Here is a 26108-nt window from a genome sequence, read left to right on the forward strand (position 1 = left end):
GGCCTAGTCAGTTTGTTTTGGTAATGATAGAGTTTTGGCTGTACTGTCGAGGTAAAGTTTGAACAGTTGCTCTTAAATAGTATACGGATTAGGACGGGAGATAAAAAAGTTTGGGTACAGAAGCAGTCTCACAATTGCGTGGTTTACAGTATGCCTACCTCTGAAAAGAAAACAAGGCTGGGATCAAAAGCCATAGGATCACTCAGATGGTTTGATGGCTTTAGTCGGTTTTTGATTGGGAAAAGATGCAGCTTTGCAGCGGATGGAATTTCCACTTTAATCACTAATTGCCGTTTTTTGGTCGTGTTGTCTCTTATTGAAGCAGAAACAAGCTGTGCAGTTGAATGTGGTGTCTTGGCTGCTCTTTTCCCGTCTACAAGGCTTGGCTGCTTTGATATGTCAGTTTTGTTTTAGTCTGCCGCCTTCGTCTTGACACGATTGGCCCCGCTCGCCTCGACCTCCTGGAAACCCCCCGGCATGCCCGCCCCAGGGTGTGTGTTCAGTCATTTATTCGGCTTCCTCTAAAAGACTGCCATGCCTTCACTTCCCTTCTAGTTTCCCTTCTCTTATTAAGATGCAGAATGCAGCGTTTGGTCTGAAAGGCTTGGTGCTGGGGGGGGGGGTACTGGTGTCTACAGTGGGGGGTTAGGGAGGGCCTGTGAGCATGGGGACTTTAATGACTTAATGGGCACTGTACAGCGCAACCACACTCCAGCTAGGTTGTGCGGGCAGCTCACACTGCTCTGCTTTCTGCCTTTTTGTGTGAGTCCAGTCAAAGAAAGTCAAAATGATGCTCTGGACGAAAGTGACTATAATTGAAGAGGAACAAATTATTAAGTCTTTGGTTAATGCTGATTGCTGCTCGGGTTTATGCTTCATAATCCCTATTTAGTCGTCCGAAATGACTGCCTTTTTGAAACCTCTTTTTTTATCTTGTCTTTTCTCCGATGAATTTTGTCATGTTTTTGCTTCTTTTTAAGAGGTCCCAGTGGTGAACCACTTTGACCACCACTCAGGCTTTTTGATTTTCCTTTCTGTTATCAAACATTTAGCTTTCACTGAAATCCTCCTGGTGCCTTTTGTAAAGACCAAGCATGACATTTTCCAGTTCAATGGCACGCCTATATACAGTACTATATGCTCTGTCCTTGTATATACTGATTGGCTGGTTGCAAGAATATTGCTACTTAACCAAGAAGCACAGCTACAGACTAGCAGTGGTCATACTTGAATCTTTGTGTTACTGGGTCCTGCACAAAATCTGGTCGCACCCAAAAATACACTACGGCACTACACACATTATTTGACACAAAACCAAAAACATATTTTTCAGTCATAAGGCATGCAAAGCTGGAACGAGTCACATTTTTAGTTGCATTTTAAGTAGAGCTCAAACACAATGCTTCATAATGAACATGAAGTGAAATAGTGTCCCTCTGTATTCACAAGCAAATGATTTAAATATGTTCTATATAGCTGTAAAGATTAGTCAGTTTAGATTATCAATTAATCATTTTTCTTTTCCAAACAAAAATCTAAAACACTTTCTCATTCTAGCTTCTTAAATATCGGGAATTGCTGCTTTTCTTTGACATTTGTGATAGTAAATGAAGAGCTTTTGGGTTTTGGACTGCTGATTGGACATAAGAAGCTGAGTTTACATTTTCTGAACAAACCACCTGATCAATTAATCTTGAAAATATTCAGCAGAAAGATAATCTATGATGAAAATAATCATCAGCTGCAGCCTTGATGACAGCTGGCATTATATAGTTAAAAATGTCTGTGACTACTTCAGTATCTCTTGACTACAATCATCTCTGTCACCAACTTAATATCTGTATTTGGGTGCAATTTTATTTCAGGCTTCGGAGACATATTTGAAAATGGCATGATAGTCCTAATGTCAGTTGTTTTTTATTGTACGCTTCACTATATTTAGCTTGAGCTTTTAGCTTTGGTCGCATGATCTTTGACGATTATTGTAGAATATAGAATACACTGTCTGTTTTTTGACAGTGACAGGGTTTTTTGAGGCATTTATCTTGAAATAATGGTTAGATGGTAGGTATGTGTAGCTTGATTAGAAAATTCGACTTCTCCAAATTTCAACAGATCAGAAAAATCTAGAGAAGAATAGGTATTACACCTAAAGTTCAGTTTGAGTTTGAGGGAATCACATGTTTGGTTGTAGTCTGTTGCTGTGGTGTAACTAGGCTTTTTACGACGTCAACACCGCCCCAACTATCACCGTCACCACCTTCGTAGTGACAGCGCAAGCACTGCAAAAAAAAAAAAAACCTTTGAGGCAGGGAATTTATGTCTGCACAACAGGTTGCGGTTTCACAGCAACTCACCCTACAAGTTTGTTCATTTGTGTTTAGATTTATTTGTGATGCTGTGTTTTGCTGTGTTCCTACCATGTGTTGTTAAGTATGCTAGACAATTCTTTGTCAGAAGATTGTGTTAAAAATGATAAGAGATAAGAAGAAAATGCACAAGGCGCCAGCAACCTCTTGCTTTGTGCTGGGGCCTTAAATGACCCTGGTTCTGCCTTATTGTGCAATAAAATCTCATTCCTTATTTATTTGAATATGTGCAAATACAGTAGTAATGTATTAGAATGTATCTATTCTCATTCTAACAATGCACGATCATGCAGTTTTTTGAGAAAATGGATCTGAAAGTGTTGAATTTAAACTAATGTCCAAGTTCTCATTTTTTATTTCTTTATTTTATGTCTGCTTAGTAAGCCATCACACACTTATGAGTCATAGTGGACTGAGCAGGATCTTCCATGCCGATATGATGCAATAAATGCATTTCAAACTACAGAATTAGACTATTCATTTCAGCGTTTGTTTTTTTGAAATATAAAAGATATGGCCAGGATATAAATAAGTCAAACTTTTTAAAACAAATTTCTGAACAACCTTTATACTCCATAGTTTGCATGTCATCGAGGCTTCGAGTTGTTTAACCAAAGTGAGGTCAGTGGTCAGTGTGGAACAATACGGGTCAGGTCAGGAGTATGTACGGCATGGGTCTCTCCGTACTTCTCTTTCGTGGTGACTCATGGCGCGTGTAGCAACACTTTCACAAAGGGAGTCATCCTGAACAAAAGCACCTAATTTAAACGGGACCAAAAATGAAACACGCACATTTTCCCCTTTTTGTGGTTTTGCTCAGTCAAGTGTGACATTTACCCATTGCTGACATAGAAACTGCCACGTTATTCGTGCTCATGGTTAATTTTGCAGTTGTGACAGAGCATGTGGTAGTACCAGAATGTGTTCATTTTCACACTTGCATCTTAGAAGAAAACAAATCTACCAACAAAAATGAAGATGAAGATTATAAACACCTCCTCTTCTCACTCTGATCATAAAATAGCGAAATGGCCAGTCAGTTATTCTTTCGGAAATGTTTTTACATGCTTGTACATTGACGTTAATAAAAGTTGGATGAATTGACTGTGGCTCTCAGGATGACGACCACAGTCTTTGCTCTGAAGAGAGTTCTTCACAAGCAATAAGAGACCTTTATCACGGTCTCATCTCATCGTCCATGCTCCTTTTTAGATCTGAGGTGATGATGGACAGAATATTTATTAAATATTCAAAATCACAATATGAAGAAAGTGTGCAACTGTCAGTTACTTTCATTATCTGTAAGTCTGCTGATAATGTTCACCATTAACAGATTAATTGTGTAGTCCAAAGCCCAAGGTGACACCTTCTTAATGCTTCTTTTGCTCAAACAACAGTCAAAAAACCCATAAATTCTTCATGTACTAACATAAAGGACAAAGAAAAACAGCAAAGCCATACTTTTTAAGAAACTGGAGTAAGCAAACATTTAAGACTTTGGAACGATTAATCGATTATCCAAATAGTTAGTGATTATATGTCTTTGGATGGATAAATCGGTTAATTGCCTAATTGATGCAGCTCTAATTGAAGTTAAACAAATGTTTATCCTATTGAATTAAATTATTGTTATATTTCTTTACTGAAACCTTGTCATTTATGTTTACAAATCGATAATCTGTCAGTTATTTTTTGGTTAATATGTAGTTTAGTCTATAAAAATGTGAGAAAATGGTAAACCATGCACACATTATTTTCCCTGAGACCAGAGTAATGTCCTCAAAGTGCTTATTTTGTCTGACAAACCTGCCAAAACCCCAAGATATAAAAAAAGAGAGAAAAATCCTCAAATTTCAAAAGCTGGAACTAACCCAATAAAACAGCTGGTGGACGAGTCATTACAGAGATAATATTGTACTATAAACAGTATCTTAGAACAAAAGAAGTGCGCTGGATTTCACACTGGGACAGATGAAGTAACTAAAGTTATTTCATAATGGGAAGAATTTTGTCTGGATTTTTTGAATGACCCCCAGACAAAGCTGTCACGCAAATTTGACTGCAGTAAAATCAGGACGGTGGAGACTGTGACTTGCACATTAACAAAGATGGTCATCAGTGGTTGGTGTGTGATCTCTCAGTGGGAATGGAGCCTGACGACACAGTAACATAACAGCTCAGCAGGCTTGATTGTACATGCACAGGGAAGGGAGCAATGTGCTGGAAGGTAGACTTCTGTTTTTCAATTTATTTCCTGCATATAGATATATTTAAACTGAATACTGTGCAGTGTAAATTCTTTCTGGCGGAGTATCTTTGTGTTTGTGTGTTGTGTTTGCGTATGTATATGTGTGTGTGTGTGTATGGCCTGTTTAAGAAGCCTGCATTTGTTTGCTGGCTGTGTCTGGGGCCCAAGGTGGAGCTCTTTCTGTCAGATGAGTGAAGCTCTGCAGAGGCAGCCACTGGGAGTTCTGTTTCATCTCCTCTCATACTGCTCTGGAGCAGACATGCAAATCCGCTGTAATGAGCGCAGCCTGTGTGGTGGTGGTGGTGGTGGTAGTGGGGAGGGGGACGACAAGAGGTGGATGAACTCAGGAATTTAAAGTGGAGAAAGGGAAGGTGGAGGAGAAAGGTGAGACGCCGACAGCCGAGCCAGATAGCGGAGCACAAGAATTTAAGGGGTTTAGGAGAGGGTTTTGTCAGGAGCGTTGGAAGTGACAGGAAGTCTTCCCTCTCAAATCAAACATTCATTAGCCCGCCGCGGCTGCTTTCTTCCCTTCGCTGTTGAGACATCGTGGTAAAGATGCAAATGGTGCCACATTAATTAGCCTTATCTTTTACACCAGCAAGACGTGGTGTGAAGAAGGGGAAAAACACAGTGCATCATCATCATCACTGTTAGCAAATGTAATGAGGCTTTTGTACGGATTCTGCTGAAAGTGAGGCATCCTAAAATGCTTGTTGTTGATTTAATTCTGAGGTTTGTGAATGTGTGGAGGTTTACAGTTTAGTACAAAGAGGTAACGTGTTAAGTTATCATGGAAACAAAACATTTGAGTGACAGTATCCTCAGATAAGAAAGATCACTCATCGTACATTTTTTTAAACTTCTATAAACGGAGTACTAGTTCTCATGATTAATGGAGTTGGGTAAATGCAGTGCTATATTTCACCTGCCATCCACTCTGCAGTCTATGAAGTCTGTCGTGCACCCCATTAGTCTGCGTGGGGCTGTCCAATAGCTGTGCCGATGTGATTTTATTTGCTCATAAAGAATTAAATCCCCACTCAATGTTGGGATGGTTTGGCTTCTGTCTACATCCAATAATGTAAAGCACTCAAGACTTTTGATGAGCTCTGCAAATCAATGGGAGGTTAACAACCTCTTCGCATAAGTTGAGGCCGACAATATGTCATGGGGTCTTTAACTATTCAGGGGGTATTGTAATAGGATATCTCTTTTTTTTAACTCAAATAGACACAGAAACTATAAGCTCCAAGGTCTAAAAGTAAGAATTCTTTAGTACATTATACACCACATTTCAAGAACCATGAAGATTAGGCAAATTAGACTGATAATGGATTAAAAAGCTTCGTCTGGGACAACAACGTGCTTTTCCTTGTAATGTGCTGTTGTATGACATATGCTTGAAAGAAGATGTGCAGAGGGGGAAAGAAACAGAACCCAAAATAAGATGATAAGACTCTGTGTTTTTTGGGTTATTTTTCTCATTTAATTACACTGAAACAAATGACATTTAAAGTTAATTTTTAGTTTCTCTGACTTGCTGTCGTTTGCATATTTTCCTGTTTCTAATTCCACCTTTTTTAACTAGTCAGCTACATTATTGTTCATCAGTTAAAAGCAATTTATTTATTTATGTATTGTATAGATGCCAGTGCTGTTTTGGCTATCTGAATGCATGCTGTACACAGTTGTAGCAGCCTGAGTCCTGTGTTTGACTGGAGAAACATCTTAGACCGTAAACTCTATGCAGATTTTTGGACCAGCAGAAAAATAGTACTTGGGGGACTGTGTCACCGTGGCTGAAATTGCCTTTGGGTTAATATCTGTCAGGTTTACGGGTGCCGTATTGCATGCGACATAGTGCTGCAATAAGATAGTTAATTGTTTGATTGCTACTTTTTGTTGTGATATATGATGGTAAACTGAGTATATTTGAGTTGTGGGCTGTTGACTAGAGAGATCAGGCTTTTAAAGAAAATTATATTGGATATTGTAGTTGCAGCCCTAAGTAGTATCTGACAGACTGGACAATAAACCGATCAGTGTTGCTCATGCACTTTTTTGCGTGTGAGAATGTGTGTAACTGATTTAATCAATGTTAAAAACAAGCTTTCACAAGTTGCGAGTGAGCGGTTGACCCATAATGGCCAATATTATGCTAGAGAGCAGAATAAAATGTCATCTGCCCACACAGCGCCCTCACCTTCCTCCTCTGAAATTAGAGTTCCCCATTGGAATCACCGCAGCCAATTTCACAATAGTAGTACAGAGTCTCCTTCTGCTCTCTCTTCCCATCTGACATCTCTCCCTGACTGCTGCTGGACTGTTTCTGCACACTGGAGGAAGTACTGATGTTCAAGGACCTCCATAGTGTTTTAAATTTTGTACCTCATTGCACAGTCTTGGTGGGATAGTCAGCTGATGAAAGGCAACCTTTTTGAAGCTACTGAAATACACATTATCTTTGTCTATGTTTGATAATGGACGCATTGATTGAAGTTATTTAAGCTTCTTGCTGCATTGTTACCCATTCCTTATCCCTTATAAGACACCTTTACAAAACATCAGTAATGTTTACAGTTCACCACTTTACATTGTACAAAGATTTTAAACTACAAAATAAGTGTTAATCAATATCACTTAATGTGGCAACCCTAAAAGATATTCACAGACACATTTATTGGTAACTGTTTTGATATTCAATTAATCATGTAAATCACTTTTTATGTTTGTCAAACAGAATATGAATTTTAATGAAACTGCCTTTGTCCTTGTGGAAATATAGAGAGGTATTTTTCACTGTTCTGTGGACCAAATGATTAATTGATTAGTGTGTCAAGAAAATAGAAGGCAGATAAATAAATAAATTGTACTATAGCAATGGTATCTCCTTTGAATATAAAAATTAACCAATATATCTGTGATTGGCCAGTAGTTACCGATAATCTTGGTCAATCAATAGATGAGTATCGGCATATTAAGTGTCTGATATGCGCCAATATGAGAACTTTTTTATGAGAACAATTTTATAATAGATTAAAAAAGATGCTTGGAGTAATTTATAATTCTAACTGTTTATAATTTACTGTTTCAGTGCACTGTTGTTATTTTAGACATTAATGTTTATTGTTAAACCTTTAAATGTGCGAATGTTAGGTGACCACAGTTGAAGGAACATGGCAGAAAAATGTGTGTATATTGGCAGATATATCAGTATCAGAATTTTTTTAATCTCTAGTATCAGTATCGCTTCCGTCTTCGTGATCTTCGGTCGGATTCAAATCAAATTCACATTTTCTTCAGCATTCTGTACAAATTTATTTTTTTTATTTATTTTTTTATTTTTTTTACATATTTATGAATGAAAATAATAGACATTATTGGAAACTTAACCAAGATCATGCTAAATTTGTGTACAAGGCCAACTACTGTTTTTGTGGCCAAACGTCAAATTCAAATTAGTAATATTTACTTAGTCTTGGCTTGGATAGCAGGTTTGTGCCCCAATGATCCTAGTAACGGGTCAATCATTTGCCTACAAGCTTCAGGTGGCAAGAGGCTGAGTGCCACTATTTTTAACATTAAAGCTTGTCTGTTAGTTAAGAAGTTGAAGCCAAAAACTTTTGACTCCAAGCCTAACTCACGTGTCTGCTTTTTATCATGGTAAATCCTCAGGTTTGTGACGACCTATTGTTGCTCTTGTAAGGGCCGTTACCACACAGTGATGACTCCATCTTTTTTTGCCAGGAGGTATTTTGACTGCAGAGCTTAAACCAACAATGACTGCTGCTACCACCTTCCCTCTTCATCCACACCCAGATAAATAGCAACATTGTCTCCAGGAAACCAAATTAATTGAAATGATCTGGAACGGAGCGGGGTGAACACAACAGGTATAGACACCAACAGCTGTCAATTCCTCCTGAAAACAGATTCCTGGTCCGGTGCACAGTGCGGTAGACGGCCTCTGTGTCATGTTTTACTATGCTGCTCTGTCCAAGCTGCCCCCAAATTTCCATGAAAGTCATCTGGAGGATGCCCAAGGAATTTATTATCTTGTATAAAACACAGACAATACACAGTGACCTAAGACAGAGGTGCTTAAATTCAACAGCTGATTAGAGTGCAATCATACTGTATTCTGAAACCATGCTCATGTAGTAAGCGATGACTGCACATATCTTTAGGTATGTGATGAAATTTGGTCGCTAGATAATCAATCACTATATTCATCTTGGCTTTGTGTTTATATCTACAGATGGACTGCTGATGTGTGCGACCTGCACATTATGTGAGATTGATTAAGTCTGGAGGTCAAACATCTGACACTAAGAGCAAAGCAGAAGACGGAGCACAAAGAAAATACAAAATTATTGACCAGTTACTTGTAATCCCTCTAATATGCTCTGCGCTGCCGTGTTGTTGTGCAACTTCTGCATTATTGCTCAGGGGAAAGGTGCATGGATTTATGGCAGGTGGACGCCCCTCAGCCAAATGCTTTGAAAATCTCAATCATAGCTTGATGCCATTTCATATGAAGCTTTTGCGTTCAGCCGACTTGAATAAATTGTGCATTTGTCACGTTCATGTTCACTCATGTCGTGTTTATGTGTTACATGTTAAAAAGCCATGTCTCAGTGCGAGTGGGAGAGCATATACACGCTGCATGTTATCAGTGGGCTGTGTTATTATCTGCAGGTACAGTATGACTCCAGCAGCATTTTAAAGAGCCCGTACGGAGGCGCAGTAAACCAGTGAAATGGGACATGAGGAGTCAAAGAGCAGCGCTTCAACAGCTTAATGATGTAGAGGCATCCAGCTCTGTCAGGCAGTAAACTCTTTAATATGCTGTTAATTATTTCTGAGAGATTGAATATTGATTAAAAAGCAAAACGGTTTTAATTATAACTCCAGCTCCAGCGCCATCCTAAATGAAGACGATTTTAGGCTTTACGTGAGAGGAACATCTAACAAGTCCACCAAACCTCAAGCTATTTAAACTCCGTTTGAATTTTGTTTTTTTACTTTGTACTTTCTGAGTTTGAAAGGGAGTGCTCTGTCTCAGTGTAACCCGTGTTGCAGCTCCTTCTCTCAGCTTCAGAGCTGCCATTGCTGATCCACTGTCTAAATTTGAAATTCATGACCTGATTCCTGCTCTGTGTAGCACTCTCAGAACACGCATTGGCCACCCAGGTAATTCCTTTAAATCACGCTTGGGTAATTCTTGCATGGTTTCTTTTTGAACACGGCAGTGTTGGGCTTAAAATGAGCCTCATACACAGTTATTTCTGACAGGGATGACATGAACACATTTAACCATGTCACATTATGTCTGAGTTGAATAAGAGGACAAAAATCTCTTCTTTCTTTGCTGAAAATGTACTGTTTTAACCTCAAGGGTACCCTCGCAAAGGCATACCTATCTCAACAGACTTGGAGAAAGGCCTGGCTGCATCCATTATTATTCTGTTATGGGAGAAAAAAAACACTCTGGCGTGTTTGTGTTCCTTTAAACGAATCACAGCCATCTTGGGCAGCGCAAAGCGACAGTGTCCTTGAAAAATTGTGTTGGGGAGAGCTTATGTTAGTGAACATTTGCACATGGGAAGGTGAGCCCTGGTATTAAAATTGCTGAATCCCAGCAAAAGAATAGTTAACTACTGCTAGCTTGACCTCAGGGGCCATCCACGTGGAAATGCTTTTCTGTGTAAAAGCACATGTTTTGCATCGTTTTCACTGATCCTGTAAACGCTAGGGGTGTGCCAAAATATCGATACTACGATATATCGCGATATTTCGTCTTGAGGTACGATATTGGTGCCAAATATCGATATTTAAAAATGAAAAAAATAATAATAATTTTTTTTTTTTTTTTGGCCCACCACCACCACCCCTCTTCGGAGGACAGCTTTATCTTTATTCAAACATAGGTATACAACCAAATAAAATTAAAAAAAATGGTTTAAGTAGCTCTGAAACCCACACATATAGATATTTAATGATAGTTGTAGTCAGTGTGTGTGTTAAGAAGAGACACTGTGCAATATACTCTTTGTTTACTTGGCTGTCATTCATGTGAAATTGATTGACAATGTTTTGTAATTCCTGTGAAATGGATTCAGTACAGTCAATAAATTCTGAATTTCTTCAGTGACACAGATATCGTGATGTATCATGGATGAAATTTCTTGCAATATATCGTTTATCGCAGAATCGCTGTATCGTGATATTATCGTTATCGTGGGCAAAATATCGGGATAGTATTGTATCGCGAGGTACCTGGTGATACCCAGCCCTAGTAAACGCAGTGCATATAAATGCACTTTTTTGAAACCTGGTCTCAGGGTGAAAACATTCAAAAACACCTACCCTGCGTTCTTGTTTGCACAGTGAATCCGCATACTTTGCGTATCGATAGCGTCATCGCCCCACCCCTCGACCTCTTAACCACATGACATCTCATAACAACAACAGCAACAACAATGGTGGACTACATGCAGAGCAAAAAAGCCATTGCACACTAGCCATTTTCATCTTTCGTTTCTCCTTCTACTGTCTGTGCATGCACATAAATCTTAGGTGCTGTATACAAACAGTCTCTTCTTCTCCGTTTTTGGTCAATTTCAAGTGCAACCTATGAGCCTGGAATATAAAATAAAGCGTGTTGAGTCGTTTACAATGGATCTATTTGGACGCAAATATTCTTGAAATGATGACAAGGAAGACGGGTAGAAAATTAGATTGTTTTGGTACGTGTGGTCATGGCCTTAGAGTGAGGGTTACTCACCATTTTCAGCATGTTGCATGCATGGTTAGAGGATGTTGTTTCCCATAGAGACAGGGATTTGGAAAGCGGAAGGAGGAGTATGCCATCTGAAATAGTTGCCAATTGACCGCCACAGTCTCCATCAACTAAGTCAGACTACTGTAATAGTGACAGTATGCTGTATCTTTGCAGACAATAAAATATAAGTTATTTACACCTGCCGATCTTTTGTAATTCTCAAAACATTAGAATATGTTATGTTACTGTTCAGGTTAGGCTGAAAATAATGATTATTTCTATTAATGATTAATCGTCTCATTATTTCTTCAATTAATTGATTCATTGTGTAATGTGTACAATGGCATAAGATAGTAAAAGAAGCCAAATTCATCATTAGATTACATGTTTGGTATTACTGATCTGTCTAACACCCAGAAATTCAGTTTAGCATCACAAATATAAAGATAGCTGTTTGAAAACGCAGCATGTCCTTGCAATTAAAAAGCTGGAACCAGAGAATATTTCATGTTTTTACTAAATAAAGGCTAACTAAACTAAATTCTGACTAAATGCCTACTGAAGAGATAAACTCTACTCCCAGGTGGACTTTTGCTTTTCTATGGCCGATGGATAGTTTTCACTCACCTTACCTCACTGCTCGCCTCAGAGGCTGGCTAATATTAAACATCAACGATGAACTGGATCCAATGAAAGCAGATGAGGATAGACTCTCAAGATTGCCACCAAAACGCTTGGCCTGCCAGTGCCTTAAGTGGTCTATTTGTGATTCAGCAGCAGGATCTTGCTGGCTGCCAGGCTGGCGTGGAGTCAACCTCCCAGAGGGAGTATTTTAATGTGAGCCCCCAGGCCGTGGGACCAGGGTAATTGGGTTCACATGGTCGGTGTCGGGGCACCCCTGCCACCTCCAAAACAAAGGCCACCTCCCAGGCAAGCTGTTGGGGACAGAGAGACAAACCCTGCCTGATCACTGCTCTGATTCACCGAAAAGGCTTATTCAATTACCAGAATGTTGTATGTGTTTTTTTTTTTTTTTTGTATTGACCTGCAGATTGCACAATCAGCTAAGGGACATTGTGCTACTGTGTGCTCCCTTCATCTGCCCCAGTCTCTCTATGCCTTTATCTGAATATACATTCAACCCACCGAACCCACATTAACATGGAAAGTGATAGACTGTTCAGAGCATCCATCCAATATCTCTAATATGTAACACTGCTGCATCTATTCGCATTTCTCTTCTGGTTTGGCTGCGTCTGCTTTCAGAGGTCACAAACCCTGTTGCTTGCTTTGTGGCCTCTCCAGACAGCCTGAAGCTGTCAGTTGATCCACGGCCAACTCCCAGATCTTCCACTGCTCTGATCCTCTGTCCCTATGCCCGCCTGTATTTCTGTACGTCTGCAGATGCTGGATGCTTTTTCTCTTTACCACTCACTTAGAAGACCGCTCTTTGTCTGACACTGTCTAATAAGACAAAGGTGTCTCTCTTGCCTTTTTAAGGTTCAGTGGGTTTAAAGGAACTCAGGGTTTAGCTTTGCTTTGTTGACAACTCTCTCTCCTCAGTGTTTAACTGCCCCACAGCCACAGTTGTGCTCCAGATTGATTGGCAGAATAATTATGGACTTGATTTGTTCAACCACAGGCGAAGCGGGATTGAGGGAGTTGGGGAGCAGAAAGAGCATGTATACCATTTTTCTTTTTTAAGAGTGCAGCAGAGAGGTCTGCTTGCTGCATCTTAAAAACCAACTTTAACACAACGTAGCCCACTAATAACACTGACACATAGATTGCACTGTAAAGCACAAACGTACTTGCACATTCTGTTCGCAGTGATGAGGCCTCGGTTGGCGCCCGGCTCAGCTGTAGGCTGCAATAAGCTGAACAATGTGCTCAGCCGCGTGAGCGCTGAAGCGATAATTGACACATCCTAAAAATGCAAGTAAGGACTGGGTTATTAATGCTTTCTTCCTGGGGGTGGTTTCAGCTGAACCATTAAGCCTTTAATTGAGAAGGAAGACTGACATTAAAAGCTGTTGCCTTGGCATTGCCGTTACCTACTTTTTGTTTTTTAATGAAGCCAAGGCTTATGGAGGTTCACTGCATGATTACAGAGCTCACGTGCAATCACAATACTCATACTCACTGCTATTTTGGTTTAAGATATATCAAAAATAACTCTCAACTAAGTACATTGCCTCCAGGCCTGGAAAAAGTGAGGAGTCTCCCTTTTGACTGAAGGGCAGGTGAGCAGAGTTCCCACCCCTCCCTGTTGATCCCCCTTACAATCACTAGGAAAACAAGGGCTTCTCCCATGCTGGATATAAAGCTGTTGATATGGAAGGTATGACCCGGGTTTCGGTCGAGAGTAAAGATGCCAAGGCTTGTTACCAGGTTACATCACTGTTGTTGTTGTGAGTGCATGTGCCAAATCTTCAGGCATAACAGAGGGAGCACGCTTAGCGATTCCCCTCCCTTTTGCCAAGTTACCATCACACTACAGGAAGATTCTTGTCATAATAAGCTTTCTCTCTTTCTGTCTTTCCCTTTTACACACTGCAAAGTCTGGGCAGCATTTAACAATCAATGTTGTAAATATTTATTGTGCTCTGTTTGAATCCTTGTGACATTGTTTTTAATCCAAGCATTCCTCACATCTACAATTCTGAGGTAGCTTCTATGGCAGTACAGCCATCATAATGGTTGTGTCTATGTAGCTGAGCAGGCACATGCTGTTGGAGTGTTACCCGTGATGGATGCATGACTGCAGTAAAAGGGGATTAATCGCGGAAATTGCAGATAAGTGCAGGAGAGCACTGGTCTGGTACCTATCAACAGTCTTGTGTCTGCAAGTGGGAGTGAGACTGTGAGCTGAATTGCCCACTCTTTTCTCAGAGAGGAAATGATGACAGTAATGCACAGGCATTTGAAGGAAGTTGTTCTAGGTAGGCAGCTAGGTGTTCTAGGTAAAAAAAAAATAAAATAGGCTAGCTGCGGTGGAGTGTATATATGATAATACCAAAGAATTCTCGTTTTGTAACTATGTGTCATTTAATAGACGCTTGAGATGACACCCCGACCTGAAAATGGCAAATCACAACTCACACAGGAAACTAGGTTAGAAATACAAATTATTTCATCAGATGTTCTGTATAGTTGATATAAAACATCTGTACATGGTGCAACTCAAGTAAATAAAATATGATATTCTTTCTAGTGAATTTAAAATGTATCACAAAGGTATTGGGATGGATAATGCTAACACTTGAGATGAATGTCTGAATGAGTTATTATTGGTACTGCCTAAGAAATTAAACCGTCATTGGTGAAAATCACAGATTTCATTTACTCCCAAAGCAGTGCAAATCATTTTCTGCTGTGCTTTTTAATTAAACTAGCCGAACAAAAGACAACCCTTCACAACAGTCCTAAAACTGAAAAAAATCCTGCAAATGAAAATAATTCTATTAAGTGTAATGGTGTGTTAATGACACAGTGCAATAGTATACTCAGAAATGGACATGTTAATGTGGTAATTATTGCATCATTTATGTTAGCTGTCACTACTAAAAAGTGTTTATATTAAAAGTAAGACTGGACTGTATGGCCTTTCAAAAAAAAACCCACTGTATTGCAATGCACAATATTGATCTCTATATTTTAAAATGTCCTTAAAAGCACTTAATAAAATATAGGATTAAGCCCCAAATAATGATATTTTTGACCAAATACCTTGATATTAATTTTATACAATAATGTAGGGTTATTAGGTCCGTCTCACATGAAATCCCATCAATAAAACCACGAGTTCAACCCAATGACTTGACCTTTGTTGATGGACAGTGTTAACTTCCCAGCTGTAGACCCCGAATCCTAGTAAGGGGCCTCTGGTTTGATGCAGTAGAACACAACAAAATCCCAGGACTTCGTCTGAACGAGATAACGGCTCTTTACTTTCAGCGTTGCAGGATTTCATAACACGGCACAGTACATAGCCTCTCTTCGCTGTGCCTGCAGCTCATCACACACAACATACCCGCACTTGCCTTCATGGTAACTGTCGCATGACAGTGACGTCACAACCACACCTGGCGCACTTATGTCGCATATCCCCCTATGTCACAGGTACACACACACACGAACACACACACACACATCAAGCTCCACATACACAACCAGTCATACACACCAGGCTCAGCCTGTAACAACACAAGCTCTTGGGTGAATACTTAGTAGCTGCTGTTCATACACAAGCTTAAGCCTGCAAAATTATGTAATGTTACTTGGGTTGGGCAAAATATCTTATATTCTTATCATGATATGAAACGATGCATCCTCCTTTGCCTGTTTTTTTTTCCTGGTTTTGAAGACTTCAGTAAACAGTAAAGTGTTGTAATTTTCTAAAATTATCAGAATGTTCTACTTGATCTAATATTTGCCATTACCCAATTAGTCATAATATCCAGATGACTGATGATTATTTATCCAAAACCTTGTTGTGTTAATATTTTATGAAAGTACCAATCGTCATCTCTACAATGTTGTCGCAATTTTGATTTTGAGGTATTCCTTCAAAAACATTGTGATATTTGATGGTGTCGCCTTTCAAAATATCGAGTTATATTGTGTGCAGGGTTAGGGTAGAGGGTTCTTTATACTATTCACTGTCAGGAAAGTTAAACTTCCTCTTTGTAGTCCTTTTAAAGCATGTTTCCACTCAAGAAGAGGGGGAATTATGGCTGAGTGTAGAAGTAAGCACTAATATCTGTTGAGGAGAGAAGCCTTTGTGTTTCCCTCATGGTTGCTGTAGTGAGTACAAAAGGCCCTTTTCACAGGTCTTCATGCTTTCAGGTCGAACGGTGTCAGACCTGCGTAACATGCTTATCACGAGCAGCACCGTGAAACAATGTCAAATAAGCCATGTTGACTCAATTCACACCAATGACAAACAGTGTATTCCCCCCCCCACCCCCCATACTAATTTTCACACCAAAGTAACCGCTGCGTCTGATTTTGTCCTTTCTGCATTTGCTGGCAGTTTGGTTACACGGCTTTCATCCCTTCACAAGTGGTCCTACATACACTCAGTGTACAGGTAAACTGATACGTGTTCGGGAAGTCAAACACAGTGCAAATTAATTTCGTCAGGTTTATTGAGCTTACATTATTGAACAGAAATGGCAGCTGAAAACATTAAGTGTGCATGCTGTCTGTTTGCGTTAGGCCTCGTATCCTTGACTAACATTTCCTGTGGGGTGTCTTGTCGTGTCTTTAAACACTGCTCCCTACCGGGAATGCACTGCAGCCTGATTTTTGTTAATTTGCTTTAAACACTTGGGCTGTAATTCAAATAGTAAAACCAGTTTTATTCACCTTTTTTGTTTTACTTACTTCCCTTTTGTGTGCCTCCTCTACTTCTGCTTCACTCAGTGGTTCCCTCTATTTGGCAGAGTGTTGCAGGGTTTTAGTTTTTATTAATGAGAGTGAAGGTTGCATTTGACGAGACTGAATAGAGCTTATTCCAGTGGATTGTATATTTTGTGGCTAGTTTTTCCTCAAACACGATACCAGTGGTTAAAATATTGTTGCTTGTCAGTAATCCAATTTGTCATTAAGGTTTTGCAGATAATACAAGTGAAATACAAGTCATTGTAGCTGAAAGAATTAATACTAAATATTTAGTATGAAAGGCTATACTGATGTGACAGTTTCTAACATTTGTAGTGATTTTATGGTATGAAGTAATAACTGCTTCACAGAGCTTCACAGCAGAACACAGGAAATCAGAGTTTTTCAGTGTTTTTGATTGTAAGTACTAAGGTAATATTGATATAATCAAAATTGTGCATGTTTACTAAGATGCCTTACCTATTTTAGCAGATGTCAGGTCTTTGAAAGGTGACTTTCAGCAATTTAGAAAATCCCTCTGTTTTCTCTGGAAGATGCTCCATATTGGCAGCAGTGTTATAAAGTACAATGTTAAGCCATTCTGTTAGGACAAACTAGTTAAGCCATAAAATCTGTAGTCGATTTGTGACACTGCATAGTGGTAGGGTTTTGTTTATCCTTTTAGTTTTGGGTTTATCCTTTATTGTTTTATACTGAGTTGGGGAGACTTTGGCATATCTGCAGCATTACCAGAGTCGCATTTGGGTACATCTCACTTCCCGAATGGATAAATAGTAGTACAGATTTAGGGTTAACTTTTAACATTTTAACTATGTTAGATTTAGCATAAAGCATCAAACTGTAATCATGCAGATGTCACACATGAGGCACTAGTGTTTGATTTAACTACCAAAACACTCTAAATAGCTATGTTTCCACTGTAGGAAGTTTCTCTGGAGACTAGGAACCTTTTGAGGAACTTGGTGCATTTCCACTGCAGAAATCAGGTTCTAAATGAAGATTCAGCTGGGACGTTATTACTTCCACCCAAAACGCACCTGCTCAGGTGTTTGCACTTTAATCATTGCTCCTGTACTTTAAATAAAAAAAAAAAAATCTGATTGGTCAAGTACACACAGCATTTTTTTGTTCATGGAGTTTTGACACGTCAACAAAATTTTAAAAAACACATATTTGTGCACTGATGCCTGTTAATCCCCTTATGTGGCCTCATTAATGTTATATGGTTGCATGCAGATGTGACATTGAAAAACAACTGTCGCTTATTCAAACATCAGCAGACTAATTAGCCTAATCTTCGCAGGTCTTTAGACCGCAGTGGAAACACAAACAACAACAGGCTGAAGGAACCTTCAAGTTCTTTGAAAAGCTTTGGCTACTTTGGCTTTGGTAACTTGGCTGATGAAAAAGATTCTTGACACTGGGCCCAGAATTGTGAAAAGGCTACTAGTACAAATTTCATGGTGCACCTGGGGACTATATTTAGGCAGACTGTGTTCGGTTACTGCTGAACAATAGGTTGTTCACAGTAAAGTAGCAGTTGAAATTAATAATTACCACCTGGTTCTTTTTGCTGTAGCCAGTTGTTAAACTGATAATGTCCCACTCCCAACTGTAGGCAAATTGAAAGATCGATGACAGATGGTTTTTGAAGATAGCATAGCATTAAAATGGGAGTAGACACAGCAAACGATAACACACACAACACATCTGCATTTAACTGAATATACTTTTTGGATTCGACATAGTATTGGCAAAACACAATACAGCAGTATTTAGATAACGATTTGGGACAAAAACACTTGATACAGTCATCCATAGTTTCTGGAGTTGTTCGACTGTACAATAATCATTTTGATTGAGGTTTGCCAACCCCATTACAGATATGTATGAACAGACAAACTCGCAATTATAAAACACCCATTCCTTCTAAATTAGAATTACAATTAAGCCAGTGGTTGCTGTCATTGTATAACATGTTGAAGACAGTTAAGTGCTATCCATTGTAGCAAATCACACTTGAAATATTAATTTAATCCCGAACCGTCCGTTGTTAGGGGTGCTACTAAAATGTTTAACTGCTTGCTAAGTACAGACATCAATTTTGCAATAGCATAGATGGGGAACAGCACTGATTTTATGACGCAGTTTCTGAACTGCATCTCAGTACGCACTTTCCCAACATGATGTAGTTAACGTAATCTCCTATGTTGCGTTGAGTAATCCCTGGATGTTACTCAGCTCGTTGCCTCATTGGAGATCCTTGAATAAAAGAGGGCCTGGCACATGTATAATAACCATGCTGTCAGTTTGATTGAGCCACTTCAGACTTAGTAGCATAGACACAAAACACAATCACTGATTTGCTGTCAGTGCTCTGTTGGCAGCAGGAACGATGATAAATCCTGTCAAGAACTTGGTAAATTAAGATGTTTCAAAAACGCTTTCAGTTTCTCATTCAGAACCAAATCTGCCATTAATCCCTGGAGGATAAAGAAACTTTGAGTGTTGAATAGAGAATGAATTTGACCACCCATTTCTCCCTCTCAGCCTTGGAAAATAGTCTCAGTGCTCCGTTCTAAAAACAAATTAAAGTCGAGAGAAAGAGAAAGAAGTTAGCTTTTTTCTTTTTTCATATGTGACAGTGACTGAAACCCATTTTCCTAGAGCCAGATCAAAGTGTGCCTGGTGTGTGCAGGATCGCAGTCTGTTCCCCTGGGCTAATAATCATAGCGCCTGAACTCTTGGACCTCTAAGATACACACTCAGTGGCCACTCTCCGCTTTCTGCCAGGCTTGATGCCAGCATCATGGTGCCCTTCACACCCTCCCCTACTGCTTCATCTCCCCTGGCTTTTCTTCTCATCCTTCCTGCCTCTTTAATACTCCTCCTTTTCCCCCCAGACCCGATGGTGAACATACTCAGACGGTCCTCCCTGACGTGGCAGCAGGCTGGGGCTTGTCCCTACTCTGACTGTCCCACAGCCTGGCGGGGTAATGAAGGCAGCAGGAGGGCCGCCTTACTGCTTGCCCGTGTTGCGCTTCATCATTCCTGCCACAGCCCAAGGTTCTCTAATTAAGACACCGACTTGGCCCGGCAGATTATGTAGCAGCTGGATCATTAGCGTAGAGGGTCAAATGGCATGCGTCTTCGTGTAGCGAGCGGAGTGCCTTTCATCAACCCATGTCTCTGTCAGCTCACCTCCGGTGGCTACCAGAGGGCTCTGCCTGCTTTATTCTCCTGGCTACCCCATTCATACTTGGTGATGGGGCTAAGAATGATGGGGGGCCATGCCGGTATGAATGGAAACATTTACATCATGACCACCAAGAATGGCCTTGCACAGACTGTTACACTGCATTGCCAGTTCATTAGGTACACCTAACTAAATCTAATGCAAAAGTACAAAATACTATCTGATAAAGGATGATTTAGACTTTTAGTGTTTTTTTTTTGTTTTTTTTTACTAAAAATATTGTTGAAAATATCAAGTAATGAAATGGGTGTCAATTAAATTTCCATTGACTGACTAATCATACAATTGTTTCAGCTATGTTCTATGGAATAGTTAAAGCTAATAAGGTGGACAAAATATTAGCAACATCCGATAAAGGGTGCAACACATTCTTCATCTGTTAAACAAAACAATGCATGATCTCAATGAGCAAAACGCGTAAACACTTCCAAGTGAGTGACTGAATGAAATCTTAATCTAAATCTTACCTGCTAATTTCTGAATTTAGCTGTGATCAGTTCAACATTTATAACATTTCAACATTTATGATTAGGAGCTTTTTATGTTATATTTCTATTGTAGGCAAGTTGAGAACATACAAATTCACAGATATAACAGATAATATACGACGGATATAACACGAAGACGTGATACAACTTGTCTTAGCTTGTTGGAGAGTACAGCAAAAAGTCTGTAGTAAACATTGAATATCAGTGTTTTAGAAATATTTGTTTATTTCTTTTTAGATTAGACTTTTTCTTCTGAAAAAAAATCTTCTGATGTGCCTGCATGTGTGTTTGTCAACTTGCTGTTGGAGAGAGAGTGATGTGCAGCTGGTGCCAGTATATGGAAACTGCAGAAAATAAGTATTGAAATGTTTTAGAATATTCAGTTTATATGTATTAGTGTTTTGACAGCACTACTGGAGGCCCAGTGAGATGAATGGAGCTTGATTGAAAGATGTGCTCTAATTATCTCTTTTGGCCATTTGAGTGGTGCTGCAGATATTCAAATGGATAATAATATATAGGTGAATATTCAAAGTCAAATTTGTTTTGTATTTCAATAGGCTGCCATTCAAAGAGGAAAATTACTGTCATTAGGAGCTTATGAGTCACCTTGATTTCAGTTACAGGGTGGAGATATGTTGTGTATGATGTGTTTGTTCTCTCAGTGATGAGGAACGAGGCTGACTCACCTGTTGGTAGTCAGTCAGCAACCCTGCTCATCTATCAGTCTGCTCATGACTGCCGAGGTTGGGAGAGTTACCTCAAAGCCTTTGGTGTTTTTATCAAAGAAGATTTAAAACAAGCACATTGAAAAGTAAATAACCATGTCTTTTTCCAAGAGAACAGATTAAAGTGAAACTCAACCCAAAATCTTTGAGTATCAGAAGGCTTGAAAGGTGGCTACAAAACATTGTGCTATTCTCATTGAATTAGAAAAGTTGAGGGCAGCTTGATATCAGGCAATTAAAATGGATTTTAATGCAACACAGTTGCAGAAAGGAATAAAGTATCAAATCGTCCATAGAAATTCTGGACTTGGTATATTCCAGTTTGGTAGAAATATATCGGTTTAATTATGCTGATCAAATATGTGGACAACTTCACACATGGATTATGCTCTAGCATAGTTTTAAAACCGTCAGAATTACTTTACATTTTTTAAAAAGAAATACTGCTTTTCCACCAAAATTACACGTCTACACAGGTTTTTTAAATGCGCATACACCAACTAAAGATCACCTGTTGACCCCATTCAAACTTACCACAGGCAAGGCAGCAGTAATCTGAAGCATTACATTGTCCATCACTGACGTCATGTTTCATGCCACATGCCACGAATGCACCAGAAACAGTTGTAACAGAAAACAATAATAGACCCATTGTGAAGGAAGTGTCCGTAAAACTGTGGATAAATTATTTTGAGCATCACAACCCCCCTCAAAATGGCTTTGCGATCCAGGTATTTTCATACCCTGGCAAGTCGAGCTTTTTTGGCTTTAAAACATCACTGAACAGCTATCATAGGAATTAATGGGGCTGTGCCTCCAACACTATGTCCAGTAAGGAAATGTCCTTCCTAGACCGCATCCCAGATTCCTTCCTTATTTATGCGCCACCACTGAATGTTGAAAATGCGCCATTACTATGCGTGGCGGAATTTAGCATATCAACCTGGGTCTTGCGTTTAAATGAGAGCCGAGCCGAGCCAGGGCAATTACGACCTGTGTCTGCTGCAGAGTTGGTTGACCCGGGTGTAAATTCAGAGTTTACACTGCACACAAAAACCCTGATCTTAGCAGGTTTAAGTGGAGTTTTTGACCAGTGGGGGTATTACTGACATGAATTTAAGGTGACCGCAGCAGCTGCTCTCCATCACAGCCATCTCTTAAGCCTCAAAGGGATTGTTTTTGATCCTCAAAAGATACAGTTTAGAGTATCATTTAAAAAAAAGAAAAGACAGGAAATCCAAAAGACATTTTTCTCAGAAAACTTGTACAGTGCCAAATGAAGCCTAACACTGATTACAAGAGAAGATTTAAGACCGATGCTCCACTCAACAGTAATGATCTTCCCCCAACTGGTTTTAGCTTCACCCGTCCCAGAATTCTGTTTGGTGTTTGAAAAATGCCTTCATCATCTGGCTATGCCCGTCTGCACTGCTAGCAGATATTGAATTGGCTGCTGGCCACTAGCTAACCCCTGCTGTGAGAGATCAATTGAAAGGGACAACCACAAACTGCTTGTGACTTACAGCCACCAAAGCAGTTTGCCCAATTTAGGAATTTTTGATATTCCTGCTGCATCTTGAACCACCAGCCATGGCCCAAAAAACTTTTCTTTTTAAATTCCTCACCAATATTTTTCCAAGAAAGATAAATGCAAATCAAATATGGGATTTGCAAACTATATGCTAATGGATTGGATCTTTTAAATTACTACAAACCTGTTAGGAAGTACCATGTTTTGATAAAGACAAAGATTATGATCATGAAAAGAACACAATTTGGAGTAAATGTCATTTTGATCAAATGTGTCTGAGCCAGAGTTTTAAAAAATGGAATAAATGGTAATCAATTAGTGTTATTCCACACTGCACATGTTTGAAAGATAGAGTATTTGATCTGATCTGAGTGCACACTCAAAATTACACATGCTCGCACACACAAAAACACACTTGTACGTGCATGCTTAATCATGAGAAAAATCCCACAAGTTGTTGAGGATTTCTCGTTCTCCTGCCTGTTCTGTTTTTTCCCTCCCTCAGCCAGATTGCAGTGTCATCCTGCTCGTTTTTTGTGCTTTGTTTTTACCCCAGATGCCCCAGTTCACCTACCTGTGTAACTTTAGGCCTTTCTACTCTGCCCCTCTATTTTAAGACCGGCAGGGCAGTGTGCCAAGAGGGACAGAGAGACAGGCTGTTGCAGGCTGCACTCTCTGCACAGCATGGCCGACACGCACAGGGCCGAGGAGGGTTTGCAAGACGACACTGGTTGGCTTGTTTACGGCAGAGGCTCCGTTTGGGGGAGGAAGAGGAGAAGGCAGGCGAGCTGGCAGGCAGGGAAGAAAGGAGAGGGGGTTTACTACCCTCAAGAGAGTCGGAATTCCTCCTGAGCCATTCCCCCATTTGGCTGGCAGTTGTGAAAACAATTGCCTGGCATTTACTCTCTCTCTGTGCAGATGGAGTCCCAGCTATGAGTCAGCTTTGAGAGCAGCAAGTGGTGGAGAAAGTGGTGGGCTTGTGATCTGCTGCACAGTGAATATAAGCATACTTTACAGAGACACTTGGTTTTTGATGTTGGGCAGATGGTTCAGAGTTGCTTCCTCGCTTACATTTCTTTTCGTTGTCTGCAGTATTGCTCATATGCATATCTTTTGTCTCCAATGTTTAGTTCCTTCTTAGACTAATAAAGGCTTGTCTGTTTTTCTGTTTCTCCAGAGTTGACCTACAGAAGACGATATGCTGATGTCTTGAGCTAAGGGAGGCTTCATCTTCAACCTGTCAGTCGTCTCCATTTTGTTATTCCACTCCTGGTCTGCACTCCATCAGCCACCGAGCGCCAACAAGAAACCACCCCCAATTTCACCTCCACCTTTTCCCCACCCCCTTCCTGCCCAGCCTGTCGTCACCATGACGTCGGAGCTGGAGAGCAGCCTGACCTCCATGGACTGGCTTCCTCAGCTGACCATGCAGGCAGCCATCCGCAAGGCGGACGCCCAGAATGCCCACGGGCCAGGCATGGGCAAGAAGAGTACCCTGCTGGATCCTAACACCACATTGGACCAGGAGGAGGTGCAGCAGCACAAGGACGGCAAGCCACCCTACAGCTACGCCAGCCTCATCACGTTTGCCATTAACAGCTCGCCAAAGAAGAAGATGACACTGAGTGAGATCTACCAATGGATCTGTGATAACTTCCCCTACTACAGGGAGGCGGGCAGCGGCTGGAAGGTGAGAGAAAGACACATCTGGCCTTTATTTTAGGCTGATGCAGCAGACTTAAAGTTTATTGCCATCATGATTATGACAGAGTTGTGCCCTGGTCCAAGTGGGGACCTCTGACTTTAACTCTGATTTTATGTCAAACCAAATGTGACACATACTTTCAGTGCTTTTGAAAACCAAAATTGGATGTCCTTTTGGTTGTTGCGATGGCAGATATACTGTTACTTGCATCATTTTATTCACTAATGGAAATTCTTCCTCGACCTTATGTTTTGTCGTAAGCTGTGGATAGCATTTGTAGAAGAGGTGAAATTGATATGCCTTGACTTAAATCATTGTTTTGTGGTCACTGGGTATCTTAAACAAAGTGAGATGCCATTGGTAATCACCATTGTCACTTAGAGAGAAACTATGAGTGCGCCAAATCACACGAAGTGCCTGTGAAAAATGGTGCAGCCCTGGGAGAACCATATGAAGTGTAAAACCCTGGATTAATATTCAGAGAAGTGGCCCCTATCTGTGCGAACACACACTAAATAGCCCATTCATGGGTGGTATTATTCATTGCAGATGCCTTGATAGGAGAAGGCCATTATGCAGAAGGAGAGAGCCAGTGCTGTGTCATCATCTCAAGGAGCCCATGATATACTGAGATGAAGCTATGCTGATTGCCTTTTAAAGGGCCCAGATGGAAATTGATATTAGAATGAGTTTTCCAATCAGTCGACGTTTATTGGAAATAGAATCTTAGGCACTGCTTTATTGCAGTCAGACAAGATGTATGAAGCCCATTTCCTGGGGCGACAAGATCTGGCGTGCGCACAGGCAAACGCGCGTGCGTGCGTGCGTGTGCGTGTGTGTGTGTGTGGGGGGGGAGATGAGAAGGCATGTGTTATTGTAAATGGATTGATTTTAGCTTTTGTGGCATGCCTTTTGTAAGGAAATGAATTGTTTAATATAGCAACCTTTGTTTCTTCCTTTACCTTCATCATCTCATATTTAGTTGTCAGAAACATAGCAGCACACGTGCTGTTAGTCTGCATGTATTCCTGCGTTGAGTTAAAGCCATTTTCACTCAGCACTGAGGTCAGCTCTGTATTTTGTATACCGCCTACCTCCTTTGGCATTGAATTTAACCATTCATTGCACATTAACGATCTGTCTCTCCAGACATGGGCACAAGGTTGCAGCAGATCTTTCCACTTTTTTTGTTGTTGTGTTAAGGTTGTTAACAAATCCGGCACTTATTGCTTAGTCTGTATCCATTAAGATACTTTTATATTCCTTTGTGTTGAGAAAGCAACTCGGAGTAAATCATCCTTTAGGTGGGTTGAAGTGGACTTAGTGAAGTTTTATGCACATCCACAGATTTTATTGCTTGGAAATATGAGGGTGTGACTGACCAGCCCAACTAAAATAACTGTAGATAAGACACAACATTTAGTCAACACTTTACACTTTTTATACATTTAGAGTGGGTGGCCTCAGTGGGAATCAAACTGGTGCTGCTGGCAGGGTACAAGCTTTGCGCTACCCACTTAGTTACAGTCCCACTGTAGATACAGCAGGAGGGACCACGTGATATTAATTCACCAAAGCTTGGCTAATATGTGT

The 26108-nt window shown here is 40.1% G+C and overlaps 1 protein-coding gene across 1 annotated transcript in view; it reads left to right on the forward strand.

Annotated features, from left to right (window-relative positions):
- The window catches only part of foxj3 (forkhead box J3), an 80256-nt gene that overhangs the window by 9459 nt on the left and 44689 nt on the right, over positions 1–26108 (forward strand). The window contains exon 2 of the mRNA XM_030420318.1: positions 23988–24500. Coding sequence (XP_030276178.1) covers positions 24180–24500 — 321 coding nt within the window. The 5' untranslated portion in view covers positions 23988–24179. The remainder of the gene's footprint in view (positions 1–23987; positions 24501–26108) is intronic.

The sequence above is a fragment of the Sparus aurata genome, chromosome 6 (assembly GCF_900880675.1).
Source record: "Sparus aurata chromosome 6, fSpaAur1.1, whole genome shotgun sequence".
NCBI classification, from domain to species: Eukaryota; Metazoa; Chordata; class Actinopteri; order Spariformes; family Sparidae; genus Sparus; species Sparus aurata.